This window comes from Labeo rohita, chromosome 12, assembly GCF_022985175.1.
Source record: "Labeo rohita strain BAU-BD-2019 chromosome 12, IGBB_LRoh.1.0, whole genome shotgun sequence".
NCBI lineage: Eukaryota > Metazoa > Chordata > Actinopteri > Cypriniformes > Cyprinidae > Labeo > Labeo rohita.
This window is the reverse complement of record NC_066880.1, coordinates 14,104,998-14,129,263: the sequence shown is the minus strand read 5'-3', so window position 1 is coordinate 14,129,263 and position 24,266 is coordinate 14,104,998. Positions and strand designations below refer to the sequence as shown.

At 38.8% G+C, this 24,266-nt stretch overlaps 1 protein-coding gene across 8 annotated transcripts in view; it reads right to left on the bottom strand.

Moving 5' to 3' along the window:
* usp54b (ubiquitin specific peptidase 54b) overlaps positions 1-24,266 on the bottom strand; it is a 144,730-nt gene that overhangs the window by 17,489 nt on the left and 102,975 nt on the right. For 4 of the 8 annotated variants that reach the window (XM_051123920.1, XM_051123919.1, XM_051123924.1 and 1 more), the window contains 9 exons: positions 17,246-17,362; positions 14,046-14,192; positions 11,313-11,462; positions 11,049-11,220; positions 8,097-8,273; positions 7,348-7,963; positions 5,454-5,581; positions 5,172-5,330; positions 3,419-3,538 (listed from right to left, as the gene is read on the bottom strand). In XM_051123920.1, the coding sequence (XP_050979877.1) occupies positions 3,419-3,538; positions 5,172-5,330; positions 5,454-5,581; positions 7,348-7,963; positions 8,097-8,273; positions 11,049-11,220; positions 11,313-11,462; positions 14,046-14,192; positions 17,246-17,362 (1,786 nt within the window). The remainder of the gene's footprint in view (positions 1-3,418; positions 3,539-5,171; positions 5,331-5,453; positions 5,582-7,347; positions 7,964-8,096; positions 8,274-11,048; positions 11,221-11,312; positions 11,463-14,045; positions 14,193-17,245; positions 17,363-24,266) is intronic. The other 4 variants (XM_051123922.1, XM_051123921.1, XM_051123926.1 and 1 more) reach the window with 4 other exon arrangements.

Here is a 24,266-nt window from a genome sequence, read left to right as displayed (position 1 = left end):
CAGCTGCGCCTGAGCTAGCTTTAACTGCAGATGACGCGCATCGCTTTCAATGGGTTGAAAAGGAGCTGACGGCATTCTGGGAGATGCAAAGGGGCGAAGTTTTAGGATGGCACACCACGGACTGAAGACACAGGAAGCGGGAGCGACAGCCAGGACAGACACACAAACATAGACGCACACAAAACCAATGATGGATTGCAGGGTTGTGGCAGGCGTTGCTTTCGTTCGGCCAGAGGAACAGGAAACTATTCTTTTATATAGTGAAGGCATGACCTTATAGGCTGCCACTGGATTTTAGAGGCCTGTATGCGCTTTGGGCCAAATCGGATCTGTCTCAACGATACAGTGAAAGCACTGTGGGGATCTGAAGAGTGGAAATATTTACAAAAGCTGTCTTCCCTTTACATATATTAGTGCTGTTTCTCACATAAACAGACATGCGCACACATACCGTAAGCAAAGCGAGACAGAGATGGAGGGTTTGCCGACCTGGATAGTGGTTTGCGAGCGGTATAAATAGCTTTGTGGAGAGTTTTGCATGGCTGAAATTGTTCTCTGCTCATTAATCATTCAAGCAGGTATGCCAGCGCTTCAGACAAAAACGCTGTTGTTCCAGGTAAGCGCCACCTTTTTTGTTTTAATTTGGAAAGTGCTGAGAGATTTAGGCAGGATTGTGCGTCAGTGTCCAAGCACGACGGCTCAACACAATCACAATCCAATCCTTCCACCAAAAGGGATTTATAGAGGTCGGGAATGTTATGATTGTGAATCCAGAATGGATTTAAGTTTGCGTGTGGCCCATTCAAATGGTGTTCCAAATGGACAGAATAAAATGTTCAAATAAAAAAAGGATTAAAATTGTTCCAGCCTCTGTCTGGCACAGATCGGGGCTCTCAAATGGCCAAAGCCGAGCGCTTTATAATAGCACGCCACTATCAGCAGTCTTAACAATCAACAGGCAGAGCCACATGCCCAGTCATCCAATCAGATTGTGAAAATCTGTGCAAATGGTGACTCTGATGATCACAGCACTGAGAGAACAGAAACAGGGATGCACTAAATAATAAAGAAATATAAATAAAAAATGTAATTATTAAAATAAAAAACTAACATTAAAAAAATTGTAATTCATTAAATTAAGCTAATTTTATTTATATCAATAACTCATAAATTTCATACTACTTTGTCTAAATCATTAAAAAAAAAAAAAAAACTAGAAAGTAAATTAAAGCTTTAAATACTTGAAAAGGATAGTTCACCCAAAAATGAAAATTCTGTCATTAATTACCATGCAACCAAGACCCAGAAAGGTAGTAAGGACATTGTTAAAATAGTCCGACATCAGTGGTTTAACCGTAATTTTATAAAGCTACAGCACAGCAACACAAACATCCTTTTCGAAGCTCAGAACAGCTTTACTCGGGAACCAAAGTTGATTTTGTGACACTGTTAATGCACGGAGTTGCGAGATCCAGTGAGAAGCATTTAAATCCGCTACAAAATGAATAAGGTTAATGGGTGATCATTCAAATTTTCATTCAAAATTCTCTATTATTAACAGCGCTGATGTAGCGCTAGTTAGAAAACCAGGAGTAGCGACAAATTCAAATAACCATTATAATCAGTAGATGGCAGCAAAGAAGCACTTATTGGCTTACTAGTCATTAAAAGAGGAGCTAGCTTCCAGAACAGAATTTACAGATAATTTACTCACCCCCTTGTCATCGAAGATGTTCATGTCTTTCTTTCTTCAGTTGTAAGGAAATTATGTTTTTTAAAGAAAAGAATTAGGAATGTTCTCCATATAGTAGACTTCTGGTGCCCGTGAGTTTGAACTTACAAAATGCAGTTTAAATGCAACTTCAAGGGGCTCTAAACGATCCCAGCCAAGGAAGAAAGGTCTTATATAGCAAAACAATGGGTTATTTTCTAAAAACAAAATGTACAATTTATATACTTTTTAACCTCAAATGCTCATCTTGTCTAGCTTTGTGTGAACTCCAGTTCATGACAGTTAGAGTAGGGCAAAAATCTCATTTTCTCCTCTAACTTCACAATCGTCCTACATCACTGTTTTACCTTTTTTTTTGTAAAGGGTGTTTGACCCTCCTTGCGCGTTCACTTTGTAAACACTGGGTCAATACTTCTGCAAAGATGTAGGATGATTTTGAAGTTGGAGGAGAAAGTTTTTCAACATACCCCAACTGAATTAAACCGGAGTACACAGAGTTCACACAGAGCTAGACAAGACGAGCGTTCGAGGTTAAAAAGCATTTTTTTTTTTTCCATCATTTTGTAAGACCTTTCTTCCTTGGCTAGGATCATTTAGAGCCCTTTGAAGCTGCATTTAAACTGCATTTTAAAAGTTCAAACTCGTGGGCACCAATGAAGTCCGCTATATGGAGAAAAATCCTGAAATGTTTGCCTCAAAATACATAATTTCTTTACAGCTGAAGAAAGAAAGACATGAACATCTGGGATGACAAGGGGGGTGAGTAAATCATCTGTAAATTTTTGTTCTGGAAGTGAACTTTAATTTCTACTTTTTGCTTTATATTTTGAAATTACAAAATCACTATTATAAAATATCAAATCATCAAAGTTTTACACCACCATCTGTAGAAATTAGTGGCACTACTCTCAAATGTTAGTCTGGAGCCCAATTTTTGTGTGCAAAGAAAACAAAAATAATGACTTTATTCAACAATTTCTTCTAATTTAACATGTACTTACTACCTTTCTGGGCCTTGAATGTGTCCGTTGCATTGTTATGCAGGGTCAGAAAGCTCTCAGATTTCATAAAAAATATCTTTATGTTGTGAAGATGAACGAAGGTCTTACGGGTTTGGAACGACATGAGGGTGAGTAATTAATGACAGGATTTTCATTTCTGGGTGAACTATCCCTTTAAAATGAATTTAGGCATCAAAACCTAATGTGTACAGCATGAAAAATGCATATTCATTTTGAGATTTGTTAAAGATTACAATTAGCAGTGTTATTAAATTAAGTGTTTTTACATGACAAAGGTTATCTAAATATAAAAATAAGGGAAAACAGCATGCACAAATAAATATCCAATTTCTATCAACTAATAACCAATGTAGTACCAATATATTGTGCATCCCTAAAAAAACAAAGACAGCATAATGACAAATAATATGCCACACACATACAAAGAGAATAGGCGCACAGAGAGACAAATTGAAGCAAATACACACACAGGGTGCTGCAGGAAGGGAAGGCAGTGTTGGGGTATTACTGGTGGGTTTGTCATGTTGCGAGGACATGAATGTTTTGGGAGCTGCTTTCTTACCAAACGGACCTAGAAAGCGCATCTACTGGGTAAGTGACGGTTACCCGAGCGGACAGCGTAGGAGTTGGACGTAGCAAGCAGAGGCAGGTTAGAATTACTTACACACAGCATGGTGGGAGAGCGCCAGGGCTGTAGCTGTATCCCCAGCTTGCTCCAGGCGCAGCGACTGCTCTAAGAGAGAGTCAGCCTCCGCCAGGCAGTGCTCAAAACTGCCCCCCTTCCCTGCAATTAACACACCAAGGCCAGGCCTCTGAGAACACGCTCATACACGCACAAACACTGCTCACAGGAGCCCTCGGCGTGTTGCCGGGAACACGCCACTCACAACGTTTGCACGGCTTACCAGGAATGGAGACGTCCACTGACACACAAGCGCACAGTCTAATGACTGCCACCAACACAACTCAAACACAATTAGACATGTTTGTACACACACCATGCACACTGACTAAAAATCTAAGATTTGAGTGTATAGGTGTGCTTTTGATGCTATGGCTCCCATCTACAATATTTATATTATAATACAAGGTGTTACAATTATATTTCAATTCTTTTATCATTTAAAGATCACGAGACATTGCATTAGATGTAGAGTACCGGCCTTAATTGGTTTGCTGGTCTTTGCTGGTTTTAACTGGTTTGCTGGTCTCCCAGTATATGACCAAGTTGGTGTAAAGTTTGTTTAGCTGTTAAGTTAGCCTGATCTGGTCAAAAGTATGTAAACCTCCACCCCAGAAGTGGGGCATCCATATAAACCAGCCTAAAGTGGTTTGCAGGTGGTTTAAACTGGTCTCCCAGTTGGTGGTAAATTGGTTGCTGGTCTTCCTCCATGGCAAAGCTGGAGTTAAAGGGATAGTTTAACTAAAAATTAAAACTCTGTCATTAATTACTCAGCCCTTATGACCTTTGTTCTTCTTCAGAACACAAATTGAGATATTTTTGATTAAATCCGAGAGCTAAATCCAATGCAACTGAAACGTTCAAGACCCAGAAAGGTAGTAAGAACATTGTTAAAATAGTCCATGTGACATCAGTGGTTCAACCTTAATTTTATGAACCAACAAGAATACTTTTTGTGTGCTAAGAAAACAAAAACAATGACTTAACCTAACCCTAACCCTACCTTTCTGGGCCTTGAAGTTGTGTTGCTGTCTACCAGGGTTGGAATTCATGAAAAATATATTTTTTGTCTTCTGAAGAAGAACGAAGGTCTTACGGTTTCGGAATGACATGAGGGTGAGTAATTAATGACAGAATTTTCTTCTTTTTTTTGGGTGAACAACCTCTTTAACACCAACTTGGCTATGGAGGAAGACCAGCGACCAATTTACCACCAACTGCGAGACCAGTTAAAACCACCTCAGTCCAGCAAACCACTTTAGGCTGGTTTCTAGGGATGCCCTACTTCTGGGGTGGGGGTTCACATACTTTTGACCAGATCAGGCTAACCAAACAGCTAAACCAACTTTACGCAGACTTAGTCATATACTGGGAGACCAGCAAACCAGTTAAGGCCAGTTCCAACTTTTTTTCCAGCTGGGAAAGTTTAGCTTTTCATGTGCCATTCTCAACTCTATCTGGTCTATCAGCCTGATCAGTTGAAAACTGGACAAACTCCCCGAAAATGATGAAAAAAGACAAATCCGAACAGTTTAGCCAGCCATCAAAACGAAAAATTGAAAAACGTCTAACTTCAATGGATGATCAATACTGCTTTAGGATGGTTTAAGCTGGTTTTTGTTGAAGGGATTACCCATAATGCAAAGCTGTGCCAGCTTTGTCAGCTCTCTCTTTAAACACAAATTCTAGCTCCTTTCATTTGGTTTCTGAATGTTTGGCCCTGTGTGGCATTTACCCTGGTGCTGAAGTTCATCTAGGTCCATGAACTTGCTAGGTCTGGGGTTGAAGCCCTGCGCTGCTTCTCTCTCCTTCTCCTTCTTCCTCTGGAGCTCCTGCTGCCTGGCCCTGCGAGCAACTTCCTCTTGCAATTCATCCAGCTCGCTGCGCCCTTCTCCTACACATACGCAAAGACATAAATAAGTAACCGTAATATTCCTGTCTCAGTTTAACACTTGACATGAACACCTTGTAGCAGTAGCGGGTAAATGCACATTGGCGAAGACCAGTGGTGACTCACCTAAACTCAGTGGAGTGCTGCTCCAGGTGGGTGATTTGAGGTCTTGCAGGATGGCACTGCTGCTTTTGGACTTGGGCACTGTCCGCCAGGAGGGCCCAGAAGTCACGGGTCTCTTACTGCTACTGTCCCTGAGGGGGAGAAGAGCGTATGTCATTCACTCAGACAACATGAAAGTGATTCTCAGTGTCTACATAGTGAATTTGTCTATGCTTGTGTATATTACAACATTAACATTAACATCCTGATAATTTACTCACTGCTATGTCGTCCAAGATGTTCATGTCATTCTTTCTTTAGTCAAAAAGAAATTAAGGTTTTTGAGGAAAACATTCTAGAATTTTTCTTCATATAGTGGACTTCAATGGGGATCAATGGGCCGAAGATCCAAAATGCAGCTTCAATGCAGCTTTAAAAAGCTGGATGATCCCAGCCGAGGAATAAAGGTCTTATCTAGAGAAACAATCTGTCTTTTTCTTAAAAGAAAAATGCACATGCACATCACAGAGCTTGTGCAAAATAAGCATTTGTGCTTAAAAAGTATGTAAATTTAGATTTGTTTTCCTACATAAGACCCTTATTCCTCAGCTGGGATCATGTAGAGCCCTTTGAAGCTGCACTGAAACTGCAATTTGGACCTTCAGCCCGTTGGTCCCAATTGAAGCAAAAACCTTAATTTCTTTTCGACTGAATATGGTACAAGCCTAGACAGATATTTATGATATATTTAATATTGTTTTCTTGGCAAAATTCAATTAACCAACAATGTCAATATTAACACCATTAGAAACATATATGAAAGTGATTTGTTGTATAGACATAGAGCAGGTCTGGGTGATGCTTGCTTATTTCTGCTAACTAAATATTTCATACATTATTTATAATAATATAATATTAAAATATAAAATATGAAGCAGCGGGTATTCTAGTTATATTATTCATCATCGTAATGCATTTCAAAACATATTAGGTCCACAAAAAAAAAAAAGGTTAATCAAATCATCAAATTTAATTTAAATTTAAAGGCTGCATTTACTATTTGATAAAAAATACAGTAAAAACAGTAATATTGTGAATTTTTATTCTCTATTTTATATTCTGCTTTATTATAGTTTAAATTCTAATATAAATTTGAGTCAAGTAAGTTTTGCATCAAATACAGTGTGATTTTTGATTATCGAGATCTGGCAGTTACAACACTTTTTCTGCTTGGATGAGCAATTCGTGGACAGTATTTCTTGCGCATGAAATCACCCACATGCCAACAAACCAATAAGAATATGTAACATCAATGCTGATGTGGATCCGCTCACCTAAATCCCTCCATAACTGGTGCAGAGTTGCAGAAAATTGCCATGGTTTGGCAAATAAATAAATTCCAGACCGTTACATACATGTGAGCTTCATATTACACCTCAGATGACAAGGGAATTTACAGTAATGTTAATATTAAAAAGCCAGTCCCCAAACATCTTATATGGTCTGCACACCCCTGATATATGTGACCCTGGACCACAACACCAGTCACAAGAGTCAATTTATTGAATAAACAAGCTTTCCACTGATGTATGGTTTGTTAGGATAGGGCAATATTTGACAGAGATACAACTATCTGAAAATCTGGAATAAAGTTGCAAATGAAGTTCTTAGCAATGCATATTACTAACCAAAAATTAAGTTTTGATATATTTACGGTAGAAAATGTACTAAATATCTTCATGGAACATGATCTTTACTTAATATCCTAATTATTTTTGGCATAAAATAAAACTTGATTATTTTGACCCATACAATGTGTTTCTGGCTATTGCTACAAATATACTCATGCTACTTAAGACTGGTTTTGTGGTCCATGGTCACATATAAGTTAGTTTTTTTATGCAAGTTTCTGTGTTACCTGTGAGCACTGGTGCTGGGGTTGTCGCTGAGAGGCATGTCCATGCTGATGGGGCTGTTGCTGTTCCTCTCACTACTTTCATAGCCGCTCTCCATCCTCTGGATCAGCCGAGGCTGCTGTTCCACGCCTCTTAAAGGTGGCGGGATCGGTAGATGCTCCACTCCCGTTTCTGGCACGCCCACTGAGCCATCGGTCAAGCCCGCCATCTCTGCTGCTGCAATGTTTGACCCCTCTGCCGCAGCCACTGAGACCAGTTCACTGTGCCCTGGTGACATCGGGTCCTCCGGTAGCGGGGAAGGTCCGAGCGTGGCGTAGCCGGCCGGCCGATGCTTTTCCCGGCTGAAGATACTGTCAATGTTCAGGGCTTCTCTTCTAGGTCTCCATGTGGGGCGATAACGCCCTCCACTGGAGCTGGACTTGGACTCGCTGCTGGTGCTCTCGTCTTCCCAATCCCTCGCCCGCGCCCCAGCCTCTGAGCCACCCACCCCTGAGCTAGAGGACGATGAGAGGGGTCTGCTGTGGATCATATTCACAGTCTCTTTATAGTCCTGCAGATGGCCAGTAGAAGAGGGCCTTGGCGTACAAAGAGGAGTGGCCTGGTCTTTAAGAACCTCCCCTGAAGAAAAAAAAACTTTCAAATTTTTTTTTTACATTCCGAATTTAACAGGACACGTGCCTTCTCAGTTTGATTTAGCATGACGGTTTTGCTAGTGGAATTTATATCAGAGAGCACGTGTTTGTTAAAGTACCTGCAGTGTCCACGCTGTTCTGGGAACCGCTGCTGTCCTGATTACACACCACAGTTCCCTGAGAGTCAGAAGAGAAATGGGAGGCCATGGACTCATGGTGTGATCGAGAGTGCTTGTAGCTGTAGCTGTCTGTGGAAGAGTCTGTGCGTGTGTCACTTGAAATTGAGGGCTCCCTCCCTGACGACGACAACAACAACAGCAGAGAGGGCATTTAGAAATAGAGAAAGTTCACTTGAGCTATCCAACTGCAACTTCTCAAAGGTCACATTTTAAAGGGATAGTTCACCCAAAAAATAAAATCCTGTCATTTCAAACTTGTGTGACTTTCATCCTTCCACATAAGAAGAAAACTGTATGGATGTCTGTATTGATTGTACTTTCTGATGTAATCACAAAGAATTTGGACTAAAGCTTTTAGGATAAAGCTTTAGTTATAAGGTTGTGAATATGATATACGTTTTCTAAAGCAGTGGTTCTCAACCAGAGGGCCTCAGCAAACTTCCAAGAAGGCCTAAAGATGACTTAAAGAATTACTTCCACCTACTTCCAGTACAAAAATTTACAGATAGTTTACTCACCACCTTGTCATTGAAGATGTTCATGTCTTTCTTTCATCAGTTGAAAAGAAATTATGTTTTTTTAAGGAAAACATTTCAGGAATTTTCTCCATATCGTGGACGTCTATGGTGCCCATGAGTTTGAACTTCCAAAATGCAGTTTAAATGCAGCTTCAAATGGCTCTAAATGATACCAGCTAAGGAAGAAAGGTCTTATCTAGTGAAACAATTGTTATTTTTTTTTTAAATTACAATTTATATACTTTTTTAACCTCAAATGCTTGTCTTGTCTAGCTCTCCGTGAACTCTGTGTATTTCGGTTCAAGACAGTTAGGGTATGTCAAAAAACTCTCATCCTACTGTGACGAGTCGGCTGCCTCCCCCCTAATTGTCAGCTTCACCCCGTCGGTAATCGCCGCCCTTCACCAGGCTCCCGACGGGAGTGGGCGTGTGGGAGGAGGAGGGGCGCTGAAACATCCAGGTCTGGCGGCGTGTGATGGGGCACACCTGATGTGAATGAAGCCTCATCACCACCGCTGTTAAAATGCAGAGTGCGCCTCTCCTCAGGAGACCGGTCTCTTCCCCGTGCATGCACGCTGGTGTCCTCGTGGGTCCAGGAAGGGAGCGTAGAGGGACGAGCGCCGCCGATAGGATGGACGGGCTGCCGGACCCGCGGTCCGGACGTGAGCCGCATGGAAATGGCTGCGGGCCAGGATGCCGGGCCTTCTCACCCGCCTAAGGAAGTGCCGCCGCTAAGGAATGGATGAAGCCGCTAAAGGAAGCCGCTACCCGCCACGTTGCAGCGGACCCCGGCGGTGAGCAAGTGCGGCCGCCGGACTCCGCCCCTTACCTGGACCCTTCCCTTCTGAACACTGCCCCTCCTTCACGGATTCCCTTCACGTCGAGGACACCAGATCCCCCATTTATTTTGGACACTTTTTCCCCTTTTTTGGACACTTTCTGTTTATTGTTTAATAAAAGCCTCTCCGAGGCCTGACGTCACGCCCACTGTGTCTGTCGCTTTGCTTCCCACCCGTGACACTACATAATAAAAAAAACCGTCCTACATCACTGTAGAAGTACCGACCCAGTGTTTACAAAGTGAATGTGCAAAGAAGGTCAGACGCCCTTTACAAAAGGTAAAACAGCTTTGAACGATGATTTTGAAGTTGGAGGAGAAAATTAGAAGAAGTTTTTCGACATGCCCTAACCGTCTTGAACCGATTGTTTCACTAGATAAGACCCTTCTTCCTCGGCTGTGATCATTGAGAGCCCTTTGAAGCTGTTTTAAACTGCATTTTGGAAGTTCAAACTCACAGGCACCATAGAAGTCCACTATATGGAGAAAATTCCTGAAACGTTTTCCTCAAAAAATATCATTTCTTTACGACTGAAGAAAGAAAGACATGAACATCTTGGATGACAAGGGGGTGAGTAAATGATTTGTAAATTTTTGTTATGGAAGTGGACTAATCATTTAAAATGATGTAAAATAAGACAAAACAAGCATTAAAGGGATAGTTCACCCAAAAATGAAAATGTATTCTTTTCTAGATTTTCCTTTGTTTACTCTACGTCTACATCCAACGTCATCCGCTGGAACGCCACTCTCTCGTGAATGCATGTACGACAGTTAACGGAAGCAAGAGATTACAGTTTATAAAGCTTTAAATATGGATATTTTTCTTACTCAAATGCATCAATTCACTTCAGAAGGTCTTTATTAACCCCCCGGAGCTGTGTTGAGTACTTTTCTGATGGATAGATGCACTTTTTTGGGCTTCAAAATCTCAACACCCATTCACTGCCATTATAAAGCATGGACGAGGCAGGACATTTTTTAATGCAACTCAGATCGCATTCATCTTAAAGAAGAAAGTCATATACAGCTAGGATGACTTGAGGGTGAGTAAATTATGGGCTAATTTTCATTTCTGGGTGAACTAACACACAGAAAAACTAAGTAAAAAAAATAAGATATTTTTAATTTTAGAAACCTGGATGTATTGCATGGAGCCTAAGTGTCCTTTTTAGACCTGGAAAAGTCATGAAAAGAAGATCATTTGATTTAATGAAAAGATCTGATTCAAAAGAATTATTCAGACATCGCTAGGCCTGCGCCAAGGACAGTTTATGATGTTTTGGACTCATGTTGAAGCTTGAAAACTTTAGCACCTATGCAAATCTAAATAAATGGAAAAGATCAATCAAAAATCTTTAAAATGTGCTCTTTTGTGTTTCATGTTTCACATCGATTTGGATTGACTGTACTTTTATTTTTAAGTGAACTATTCCTTCATCAGTTTCTAAAAATAAGCAACGACACGCAGTATTGTTTCTTTTTCGTTTAACCCTCTACCTCTCCGTCCCGCCTCTCACTTCCTCTTAGTCTCACCGGAGTCTTCGCTGTCATAGCCGGCTTTGCTGCTGTGGTGCAGGTCCAGCTGCGCTGCCAGCATGTCCTGCGATGACACTGGCGTCCCTCTGGGGTCAGCGTACAGCAGCAGGAGCGGCTGGTAGTGGCCTTTTATACATCTCGACACCACATCCTTCCACTTGGGTCCGATCTGTGGCGGTTTGGTACATTCAGAGTTAACCGCACACTCCATTCACAATTAGAAACACTAGAATCAGCTGCCGGAGACAAATGTGTCATTACCTCCTTCACATGTGCGTCATCGAAGTACATCCACTTGCGTATCTTGGTCTGGAAGAAGAAGGTGGAGTAATGCTTGCCGTAGTAGCAAACCATGCCCACAAGGTAGAGCTCCGATTGCTTGGCCCGCTCATCCGTCACACGGTAGAACAACTGGAGGTTGGACACAAAGACAGAATTGTCAAAATTTACTCATACTGTTCTGCAGTGAAAGATTAAATCGTTTTAATTAAATCTAGACTTGTTAGCACTAGCAGAGCGTAATACAATGAACAGTTAATTGAATATATGCAAAATTAAATAATAATTTAACATAATAACGTGCATAATTTGAGCCATTTGAAACATCTAAGCAACAGGTAAACAATGTTCAGGGAATCTCTAAACACGGTCCCTTCAATTACTTGTTAAAAAAAAAAAAAGTAAGAAAAATCGCCTCCCGTGAATTTGAACGGAATTGGTTACACATACACAAAATGTTGAATTAGATGTCATTTATGTAATTTGAATTGGAATGCCGGGAGGAATGCACTGAACAGTCACACAACAGAACAATTTCATTAGTTTAATACATTATTTTTGCAACAAAACATAGTTACTTTTGGCTAATTATCCCAATTTATTTCCTGATAAATATTCAAGTTCAAAAGATGGGTATCACAATAGATTTTAATTATGCTATATGGCACAAAAGGCAACTTTATAAAAGTACAGTCACAAAAAACATCAAAACCTTAATTTCATTTATTTACTACAAAATATATGGAGTAAATAATACAATTTTGGTAAACTAATTGTTCTGACTGATAACATGAATAAATATAGCTGCAAGCAACAACTATCAGGGTTCCAGCTCTTTAAGGCATTTAAGCAAATATGGAAAAAAACATTGTTTAGCAAATCTATAACCACCTAAAGCAACGTTTTATGACTGTTATAGCATCTCTTTAAAGCATTGCATACTTGTTTAGAATCACCTGTCACACGTGCTCATCAGGTTTCATGATGTTTTGGGTTTTCCTTTAGGCTTTATAGAATTTTGCATAAATTTGGACAGTCCCCTTTTATAAACGACCCAGTTATCGTCTCACAAAGGGTACATTTCAACATTTTTTAATAATTATTGACCTACACTGTAAAAAATGAATTTAATGGTAAAAGACTGCAAAAATGCTACAGTAATAACCTGTTAAATGGTTAATGGTAAGTTCCCCTTCTATATATGGTAAAAAAAAAAAAACCTTGGACATTGCATACCGCATACCGTTTTCGGAATTGAAAAAGAAAATAAAATAAAATCAGTTTTGTACATTAGGGTTGTATGTTACATCCAATGTTGTTAAATTAACGCTTATTGCATTATTTCAGTTTTACCTTGAGTGTGTCACCATGATGGTGTTTAGTGTTTGTGTAAATGACACTGTGGTATATATGTTAGTATTTAAAAGCTGCTTGTGATGAGCTTTGGTTAATCATGTGACTTTCTCATCACCACCTGCTTTTGGTTTTTAGTGTTTTACAATAGTACAAAACAGATTTCAGTACTTCAGTAGGTTGGTATATTAACATTATATCAGTTAATGATATATGACGTTTAAGTTAAAACCATAAAACCTAAAATGTTACGTATTTGTTACTGTAATTTTTAACAGTGTAGAGAGACCAGAAAATTGTAATGCAGTGTTTTTTTGAGGGTGAGTGTAAAACCTAGGAGTAGTTTAGTACATTTTTTTAAATAATGTCAGACATAAAGAACAATTTGATTGACAGTGGTGGTCCTAGAGGCAAAGTTGTTCAGAATCAGGAGATCGATCGTATGGAAGATCTAGTGTATGTGTGTACGAACGTATGTATGAACGTTTTCATGAACTAGTATGCAAAAGTAGATTTTTGACATCATCTCAATCATTTAATACATGATTTGATTGACAGCAGTGGTTCAAGAGGCAAAGTTATCCGGAATGAGGAGTTCTATTGTACGATACGAATATTGTGCGTATGTATGAAAAACCGTGCAACATACAATCGTTTACGCCCTTGGAAAATGCAATATCACCTCCCAGTGGCCAATTACTTTCAAATGTCTCTCAGACCTTTGGGGCCATAAGTCGAACAGGCCCACTGAGTTTCGCTCCGAACGGCCTCTGTTAACCTTGTCTAACCGGTGCTCAAACTTCGACGACCAATGGCGGCTATGTTTTTGAGGTACGCAAATGTCCTTATAGACATCTTTTGTCCTTTGGACCAAGACAGCGCACACCTATTTCCATGCTGAAAGGACAAATGGTTACGCAATTATAGCCATTTTTATATTTTTCCCTTCTTATAGCAGATCCAAGTGGAAATATAATTACAGCTATATTTTAATATATTTTAAAATGCTTTTATTCCTGTTATGGAACAGCTTAATTTTAGGCAGCCATTACTCCATGTGCTGTGTGTATGAAAATGCTTATATCAGTGACGTTGAATTTTATTTTATTCTTATGCACCTAAATTCAAGTTCTGCATTCTGTGTAACAAAATGGCAAACAACCCTGCTGTGAAGTATGCGAGAACGCTGTAACACTAGTGGAGCACAGATATATTGAATGTGACAAAGAGTACACTGTGTTTCCTCCTCTTGTCCTAAACTGTGCATAAGAGAGGGGGAGCTGGAAGCTCAAGGTTACTGCGTTGAAGTGGTGACAAAAAGGAACAATGATAGTGTGTTGTCCGTGCATGCAAGAGTCTTACATCACCCAACCGCAGGCACGTGCCCAGGCTGTGGATGACGTCTTCGGCAAGATCAGAGTGATCCGAGTCCCACACCAAGCCGATGCTGATGATCTCCGGGCAGTTCATCAGAACCCGCCGAATCCGCAACATCTCGCCACAGTTACTCTAAAACAATGAGACAAAAAGACAGCATCTTGATCACATGTGCACGTGTGTGTGAGAGAGAGAAAAGGTGAAGGAGAGATGAAAGGAACGCTTCAAAGAGGGCAACACAGTCCAGCAGGGCCTTATGTTCGGCACCCAATGTTCTAGCTGTGCTCTTTGAGTCACCGCCCTCTGTCGAGCGCTTTGGCAGCGGTATACGGAAACAGGCTCTGGCGACGAGCACCACTGCCAGCCTGACCCCTTCCCTCAACGTACAAAAACCTAGCCGGGCACTGTCTTTGTGGAGCGGGCAGCGGGGTGGCAAACAGGCTGGCACCAGACCTGGGCAGGAAGGGATTAGACAAAGAGCCCAGTTCTCAGAACCGGCCTCTCTCTCTTTTTCTCTCCTTCTCAGTCGCTCCATCATAGACAAACACACACAAACAAGGCAGCCAATGAACAGCCAGCAGCGGCAGCACTGCTGAGCTTTGGGACAGACACACAGAGATCATTGTCCCATTAGAGATCATTGTTAGCCTCAGCTCCGCAGTCTGTCCTGCCAAGCGCTGGGAATCCAGACAAACACATGCTTTCAGGGCCAGACGACTAAGCTTCTAAAGAGCAGTGACGTTACAGACTACCGATCTCTGTTGCATTTCAATAAAGCCATTTCAGGGAATTGACAAATGGAAAATTACTGGAAATGAAAGCATGACTGAATTTTGACTCATTTCGCTGATTTGGTATGGAGCGGAGTATAAAAAGCTGACATGGGTTTCTCCGTAAGCACGCTGAATGATGCCGGAGCGTGTTGGGGTTGATGAAATCAGCCGCCTCCTGTGGCGGGGTGAGGGTGCGCAGAGTGTGGTAAGAGCTGATCAGCAGCTGGTGTGTAATAGGGTAGGACTGTGTGTGTGTGGGAGTGTGTGTTGGGGGTCTGTCGTCTGTATAGAGAAGAGGAGCAGTGAGCAAAACACTCTCTCGGGTGAAGAACAGACGGGCTTTTTGCTTCCACGTAAACTGCAGAGCTTAAATGAGAATCTGGGTGGATTGAAAAAGGGTTTGTTTTGAATCATTTAAAGAACAAGTTAAAGGGATAGTTCACCTAAAATGAATATTCTGTCATTAATTACTACCCTCGTGTCGTTCCAAAACCGTAAGACCTTTGTTCATCTTCGGAACGCAAATTATTATTTTTGCTGAAATCCAAAAGCTTTCTGATCCTGCATAGACAGCAACGCAACTGACACATTCAAAGCTCAGAAAGGTAGTAAGGACATTGTTAAATGAAATCCATGTGAATAAAATCATTATTTTTATTTTCTTTCTGCACAAAAAGTATTCTCAGATCTTCATGTAATAAAGTTTGAACCACTGATGTCATATGGATTATTTTAACAATGTCCTTACTACCTTTCAGGGCCTTGAATGTGTCAGTCGTGTTGCTTTCTATGCAGTCAGAAAGCTTTCCGATTTTATCAAAACTATGTTAATTTGTGCTCCAAAGATGAACAATGATCTTGCGGGTTTGGAACAACATGAGGATGAGTAATTAATGACAGAACTGTCATTCCTGGGTGAACAATCCCTTTAACAGGCAAAATCAAAATCAAACAAAGTGACGTAGACTTGAAACACTTTGAAATAATGTAATCATGACTAAATTTTATCCAATTGGATTTGATTAGATGGTGAAAATTATAATTTTATTAAAAGAACAATGTTACACACTTTCTGGAATACTTGATTCAGATTGGTCAAACCAATAAGCTAAACTGTATATTCTACTTTTGCCCCAAACATATAATTTCTGATATATATGTGCTCGTATAGAGGACTAGGATGTGACAAGATTCCAGCGACAAGCAATTCTGGTGTCCACACCAGATGCGGCACGATAAAATCGAATATCAAATATCACAGCCAATCAAAAGCGTGTGTGGGCGAGCTCTTTCTGGAAGGGCACTACACTCACAACTAAATTTATACGTTTAGAATCTAATTATGAAATATACAATTTTTAAGATTATTAAATGTACATACTGAGTGACTGATGCCATCTTTGTTACGGAATATGCTTGCTGGTTCAAGCAGTTTTAACGCAGATCTTTGATTTAATTTATTTTTAAATTCTGTTGTCGCTTTCAGTATTGCTATAAGGTCTCACAAAATTATATTTAACTCACATTAGATACGTTTAACTTTGAATAAAGCACATTCACGTGTTCAAACATATACGTGTTACTCCTAGTCCTTCATATGCTTGTTTCATGTCTCATCCAACACTCCACAGTGTTTTTGTTCTCACAAAATAAATACATTTTATTTAATAATTAAAGAAATAAAGCATTAAGAGGCTATGCATTATTATTATTTTTTTTTTTGGTCTTGTTTTCTTGTGACGATGTCTTCATTTTCTCATGAGGAAAAAAAATCTGTACGCCTCTCAACATTTCTCTGGTCAGCCGCAACTGCAGATATTCCGGTCCCTTGAACTGGCAATAAAATCAACCACATGTTAAGAGTCTCTATAGTCATAAAGTTGTCAAGCATCTGACACTCATTTGTTGGTGGTCCACAGCGCTATTACTCAAATTCTTTAGACAAAACACCATTAAACTGTCTAAAAAAAACAGATATGTGACCCTGGACCACAAACCCTGTCTTAAGTAGCACGGGTATATTTGTTGCAATAGCCAAAAATACATTGTATGGGTCAAAATGACAAAAATCATTAGGATATTAAGTAAAGATCATGTTCCATGAAGATATTTTGTAAATTTCCTACCGTAAATATATCAAAACTTAATTTTTGATTAGTAATATGCATTGCTAAGAACTCATTTGGACAAGTTAAAAGGCGATTTTCTCAGTATTTTGATTTTTTTTCCACCCTCAGATTCCAGATTTTCAAATAGTTGTATCTCTGAATAGCTTGTTTATTCAGCTTTTAGCATATGTATAACCCTTATGTAATGACCCTTATGACTTATGAACATATGAAGATGTTAAGCATGAAAAACGCTGAGGTAGACAAAATCAGCAGGTCAATGTATGTGCACATTTCTACTCACCGGACAGTTTCGCAGGTCGCCCATGGTGCTGGCGTTGCGAAGAAGCTCTCCAAACATGTCAGGCGTGGGCTTCTCCTTACATTCCAGCATTCGCACAGCTTGGTTACTGCAGCAGAGGGAATAAGAGACAGACGTGTCCTCAAGCACCAATGTTAACACCGCTGACAGAAAACACACATACAACTTCAAATGCTGAACTTCAATGAAAAGCATAACACAGCTCAGTGTCGCATTTTTTCAGCCGCTCAAAAACATTTATATCGTCACTAGATAGTCACTGTTCCCTAGAAGACTTCAGAAACTAATGTAGCAGCACTCATTCTCTGTTCCATCTCCACATGGTCTCCATCAGGACAGAAGCCGCGGGCCTGTGCAGAAATCGGCGTACTATACTGGCTAATGTTTCCTTAAGCTAAGCGTGATAGCATCCATTTGACATGCAGCATATCTGCACACATGAAGCGTCTGTCAGCATGTCCGCATGGAGGAAATGTGCCGAGACAGTCCCTCAAGGGCTAAATACAACCTATACGCAGACACTAATTTACATCAGACAGACAGGTCTACCCTTTTTCCTCGCTGTCTTACTTTCAGCATTATTCAGTGTGCTCTACTTGGAAACAACGGTCGGGCTAAGAAGACAAAAAAATAGCCACCTTGACCTTGAATTACACTTGACATTGTTAAGCATGAGTGTTCAACACATCATATTCAACATATTAATAATGATGTTAAAAGGATATATGGCGTCATCTTTTTTCTTTTCTGGCATGTTTCCTGCATATCCATTCATTTATATAATCTATTACACGAATTATCATTCGCAGGGTGACACGTAATGGACAATTTGCACAAGTTATGGTTAATTTACAAGTTATAGAAAATTTCTGATTGATTCTGATGTCTAAACCACTTTACATTATGGGTGTTTTGATATAACTTAAAAAGTCACACTACTGTTTGGCATTACAGCTTTATTTATTCAGGTTTCCATTTAATTAGTTATGTATTTATGCTCATGGAAGATTAAAAAGTATGGTGTAATTTGCACTGTGATACAGTTCTATGTAAATGTGACCTGGCAAACAATTGAATAAACAAACCTTGAATAAAATTATGTACATGATAACAAGTCTAACATGCATTTCATTTCGATGTGCAGTTCATTGGAATCCCAAATGTGCACTTTATAGTGTAGGATTGCAAATCAGTTCTTTCAGAATGATAAATGTAAGCTTGCAGTACAGATAAACCTGTCCGATCTGTTTCACAAAAGAGAGAAATACATAAATGCTATGAATTGCATTGTTATGCATGCGAGCTTGGTTTAGCAGCTTTGTTTCTGGATGAAAATCACTGAGTTAGGATTTTGAGCATATTGCGTAGTCTTTGTTTTCTGGTGTGAGTCTGCGTATGCATGTGGACGTGGCTTCCCACTGAGAGCGTGTGTATTCATATGAAAGCTGTCGTGTGAAAATTCAAGGCTGTACAGGGGTACACGCATCCAGGAGTGAAGGAACACATTGTACTATCACTTACTGCCACACGGCCACGTGGCAAAGCACACGATTTACTGCGGAGCGAGAGTGTGTGTGTGAGCGCAAGGGAACAGGGACTGCTCGTTTATGAATGTGTGCAATGCAAAGGCAGCAAGCTGTGAAATGGTAAAGATTGATGAGTATTCAGCAATTTGCTGTGAAAACTCTCCATTATTCATTTTTAAACACGGAGAATTGTTGCTTTCATATCTGGTACAGAAATCAATGAGGGATGTCTAAATTGTAAAGAGAGTTTTTTTCCCCTCAGGCTGTCACAACAGATCTTTGACTGGCTTTTGTGGGATTTTAACATCCAACTTCTTATGATTCATATGAAGTAAAATGCTTCTGTATCGATAAAAACTCTGACCTACAAGCTCTGATACTGCCCTGGGCAAGGTCATAAAATAAGACACAAAATAAGACATATAAAAGAGTACAAAAAGTCTGATTAGTTTTTAAATAAATAAACACTGCATTGTCAAAGTTGGTATTGTGCCTTTACAGTATGTGCTTATGTGCTATATATAGTATGTGCTATAATTACAGTATAATTATTTTTACAAATACAAATTATGCTGTTTCTTAGTACACATACAGTTTAGCACATTAGTACCCTTTGGGATCTCAATAAATCAGGGCCTTAGTGGGGGGTCAAACTATTCTATTATTTGGCAATACATTATAAATCAAGAAAGTTAAATTCTGGGAACCTCAGATGGCCGAGATGCTGATAGGCAATTTTTCTGAAGAGTGGGTATAATGAAGGGGCCGGGGACAAGATTCCACAGGGAGTTATGGGTAATGGGTAATGTCCTATCTGTGTCACATGGAAGCCTGTTTCCTCCACTGAGTAAAAAAAAAAGTAATTGCAACTTTTTATCATGCAATTCTGACTTTTTTTCCTCAGAATTGCACAATACAAACTCACAATTCTGATAAATGAAGTCAGAATTGCAAGATATAAATTAGCAATTGTGTTATAAAGTCAGAATTGCGAGAAAGAAACAATTCTGAGAAATAAAGTCAGAATTGTGAGATATAAACTCACAGTTATGTCTTTTTTTTCTCAGAATTCTGTGCTATAAACTCGCAACTGCGAGTTATAAAGTCAGAATTTTGAGATATGAAGTCACAATCCTGAGAAATGATGACAGAATCGCAAGATATAAACTCACAGTTCTGACTTTTTTCTCAGCATTGCATGATATAAACTCGCAATTGCAAGAAAAAAAAACAATTCTGAAAAATAAAGTCAGAATTCTTGGATATAAAGTCAGAATTCTGAGAAGTAAAGTCCAAATTGCAAGATATAAACTCTCAGAATTCCGTGATATAAACTCGCAATTTCGAGTTATAAAGTCGTAAGAAGAAATTAAGTTGCTATTCTGATAAAGTCAGAATTGCGAGAATTAAAGTCACAATTCTGAGAAATAAAGTCTGAACTGCGAGATACAAACTCACTTCTGACTTTTTTCAAAGTATTGCATTATATAAACTCACAATTGCGAGAAAAACTGAATTGTGAGATTTAAACTCACAAATCTGAGAAATAAAGTCACAATTCTAAGAAAAAGTCAGAATTCTGAGAAATAGTCTAAATTGCAATATAAACTCGCAGCTCTGATATTTTTCCTCAGAATTCCGTTATATAAACAAGTCAGAATTGCAAGTTTATATCTAGCAATTCTAAAGTCAGAATTCTGAGAAATAAAGTCAGAATCACAAGATATAAACTCTCAATTCTGAGAAATAGTTTTAATTCTGAGAAATAAAGTCAGAATTGAGAGGTATAAACTTTTTTTCTCAGAATTGCGTGATATAATTATTATAATAATAAATGATAAATATAACTCATAATAAAGTAACAAATCTGAGAAGTGAAGTCCAAATTGCAAAATATAAATTCACAATTCTGAGAAATAAAGTCAGAATTGATATTATAAACTTGCAGCTCTGACTTTTTTCTGTTTTGCATAGTATAAACTCCCAACTGAGAGAAAAAAAATGTAAAACTTGAGTTTTTAAGTCAGAATTGAGAGATATAAACCCACAATTCTGAAAACATACCATTTTTTTTCCTCCTCAGAACTAGACTTATAATTCGCAATTGCAAGTTTATAGCTCACAATTCTGACATTTTAACTTGCAATTGCTTGTTTATATTATGCAGTTCTGAAAACAAAAGTCTCACAAGTCTTGTATCTTGCAATTCTGAGAAATGGATGTTTATGTGTCACAATTTAAAAAAAAAAATCTGTTGCAGAGTTGCACGTTTGTATTACGCAATTCTGAGAAAAAAGTCAGAATTGTGAGATAAAAAGTTGCAATTACCTTTTTTATTTTTATTCAGGGCAGAAATAGTGTCCACAGTGGTCCACTTTCTCATTAAAGACATGATATTATCACGGTCTAAACATCAGATGGGTTGAGGAGCAGGTTAGAACATTTTCAGTAAGCTGAAAGAGTAGGTGTGTGTGCATACACGTGGAATTTATATGTTGGAACATGAGGACGGATAAAAAGAGAAAAAGACATAAAATATGGCAGACGAAGGTTGCACGTGTGTGTAACAATCTATACACTAGAGTGGGATAATAGGACATGAGGGAGAGGTTTGGGGAGGGCAGATTTCCTATACATAGCTCTAGCAGATGGCTCTCACGGGTCTGATATGTACGATGACAGCTAATAACCCATGATATAGAGCCTCATTCCAGCCCGGCAGGTCGGCTTTAGCATTCAGTTGGAGCTGGTAGCTCACTTACCCGATAAACACCGTGGAAGTTACCTTCAGTTCCCAGTCTGATGTGTAAATCGAAACCCTCACTCAACATCAAACTGACAGGAGCCACAATCGTCCGTTTCCAATGCTAAACAACGTACACACGGTCGCACACCCCACTAGGTCCCAATAGATCACCCTCAACCATGAGAGTATCCATCATTTTTGCAGCACAAGGCAAACTGAACCAAAACACAGTAAAGGGCAAGACATAATGGCTGGTGGTAGTATGGCCAAATGGTTCAAGATTTGAGAGGGTATCTAAAGATTGAAAAATCAACACTTAACAGTGTGCTATTGTCACTGGGCCCTTGAACAAGTCACTTAACCTCATGTTTTTTCTCACATTTACACACTACACTCTAAAAAATGCTGGGTTATTTTTTTAACCCAAATGCTGGGTTCAGCCCGTTGGGTCATTTTTAATATTTTTGACCCAGGTGCTGGGTCATTTTTAACGCTGGGTTATTTTTTTCTATCCAACCGCTGGGTTAAGCCTATCTCTGATGAAACAACCCAGCTGCTGAGTTATAGTCAGGGTGCAGGCTTTTTGAGTCCTCGCTCCTGAGGAGAGAGTGGTTTTCACCGCCGCTGATTTGGTGCACTTCTTCAGCAAAATAAAAGTTTGTATAAGTATTATTTTATTTATAAAGTCTTTACTGTGTTGTAAATTGTATTATTTTATGTAACGCAACATAAGGACGAGATGTTAGTTAGCTGCGTCAGCAGCGGCCACTTCGTATGATGGAAACCTTTTGTCTTGCCTAAAATAAATGGATTTTGTTCGTTATAGTACTGAGTAATTTGATGTTAAAATATGCTCATTAACGTCAGTACTGTTTATTTATGAGCAGGTTTTGGAGTCAGTCACAGCATCTTTCAGCTGTGAGTGAAATGCGAGGCTGAGGTCTGAAGTTCGCAGTTACCCCGGAGAACAGCAACCCTTCACCGGCTCAGATTTCGGCAAAACACCAGCCCGATAATTTGCGTTATTTTGATAAAAAGTGATTACAGAAAAATGGTTAATTACCCTAAAATTATTATTATTTTTTTTTATATATGTTTAAACTGCTTGTTAAATGAGTTTAAATGTATGTAATATTGTAAACTCTATGCTGTACTCACCCAAATAAATTCAATTTGTCTTGTATTTTGTTCATGTGTTCTTGCTTAATAATATCAAGTTCATCTTTTGATTACTGCTGTTGCCTCTAGTGTTTTTCATAAGTTCCAGTCCATTTTAAACCAGCAATATAATAATTTTTAAACAATACTTGACTAAAAAATAAAGTCATTAAAATGTTTGGTAAATCTGGTCAAAACAGCCCAGCATGTGTTCTGTCCAATATTTACTGCTGGGTTGCCAAATAACCCATATTGGGTTGTTTTTAACCCAGCATTTTTGTGGGTTAAAGAGTATATTTCATTTCATTTTATTTCGAACAAAACATAATTTAAAACAAATCAATACACATATATACATGTGTTGCCGCGCCAACAAAAAACATCCCAAAAACTTCATACAGTACAAAAAAAAAAATGTTCGAAAAGGAGTGGGATGCAGCTAAAGCTTATTTATTCCCACCCCCTATACAATTCCAAAGTTCCCTTATATCTTTTAATTATACCAATATCTTTGTAAGAGAACAATTCCACAAAAACTAAACACCAACCAAATAATTTCTTCCCAAAACAACCAAATCACCCATTCTCATACAATCCACCTTTTAACCCCCACAACCCTCACAATCAATGTGTATATCCACATAGCCTTTAAGTAAAATGGTTTTATACAATGTTTTAAACTGTTTAAACAGTATATGTACTTATCTACTCAGCTGTGTAATGTATGAATTATATAAGTTTTTTTGCCATGCAAGGCATTACGCCTACGTCATCTGCTGGAATGCCACTCTCTCTTGAATGTACGTACGAAACTAGAGATAAAGTTGTAAATATGAATATTTTTCTTACAGAAACACATCGATTCACTTTAGAAGGCTTTATTAACCCTGAGGAGCCGTGTGGAGTACTTTGTATGATAAATGGATGTACTTTATTGGACTTCAGAGTCTCAACACGCATTCAGTGCCATTAAAAACCTCAGAAGAGGCAGGACATTTTTTAATGTATCTCCGAATGTATTCATCTAAAAGAAGAAAATCATATACACCTAGGATGGCTTGAGGTTGAGTAAATCATGGGGTAATTTTCATTTTTGGGTGAATTATCCCTTTCATTTCTTTCAAAAAAATTACTGCCCCCAAAAACACACTAACAATAAAAGCATTTAAAGTTGATATTTGATAGTTGCTGTATATGTAGAGAGTTCCAAATCACTCAATTATATGTTTCAAGATGCTGACTTAGAAAGCAGCTGTTTATGTAGTCATTTCATTAAGTTTAGGAAAACAGCTAATTAGTTTCTATGAGTTGAAACATATGCACTGTATCCACCTTATTTTTCAATGCGGAAGTAAGCTGTTTTCTGTTAATGTGTTAGACTTCCTGTTCACAATCTGCCACAGAGAAATAACGAGAAGAATATTGAAGTGCCGTAAACGGTAAAACAGTTTGCACTACAAACTATTGTGTTCATAATTAAGATAATACATTAAAATATTATGGTAAGACACACCAATTTGCAATATCAAGCAGCAAAAAGAGCTGTTTTGTACAGATAAACATAGCTGGACGC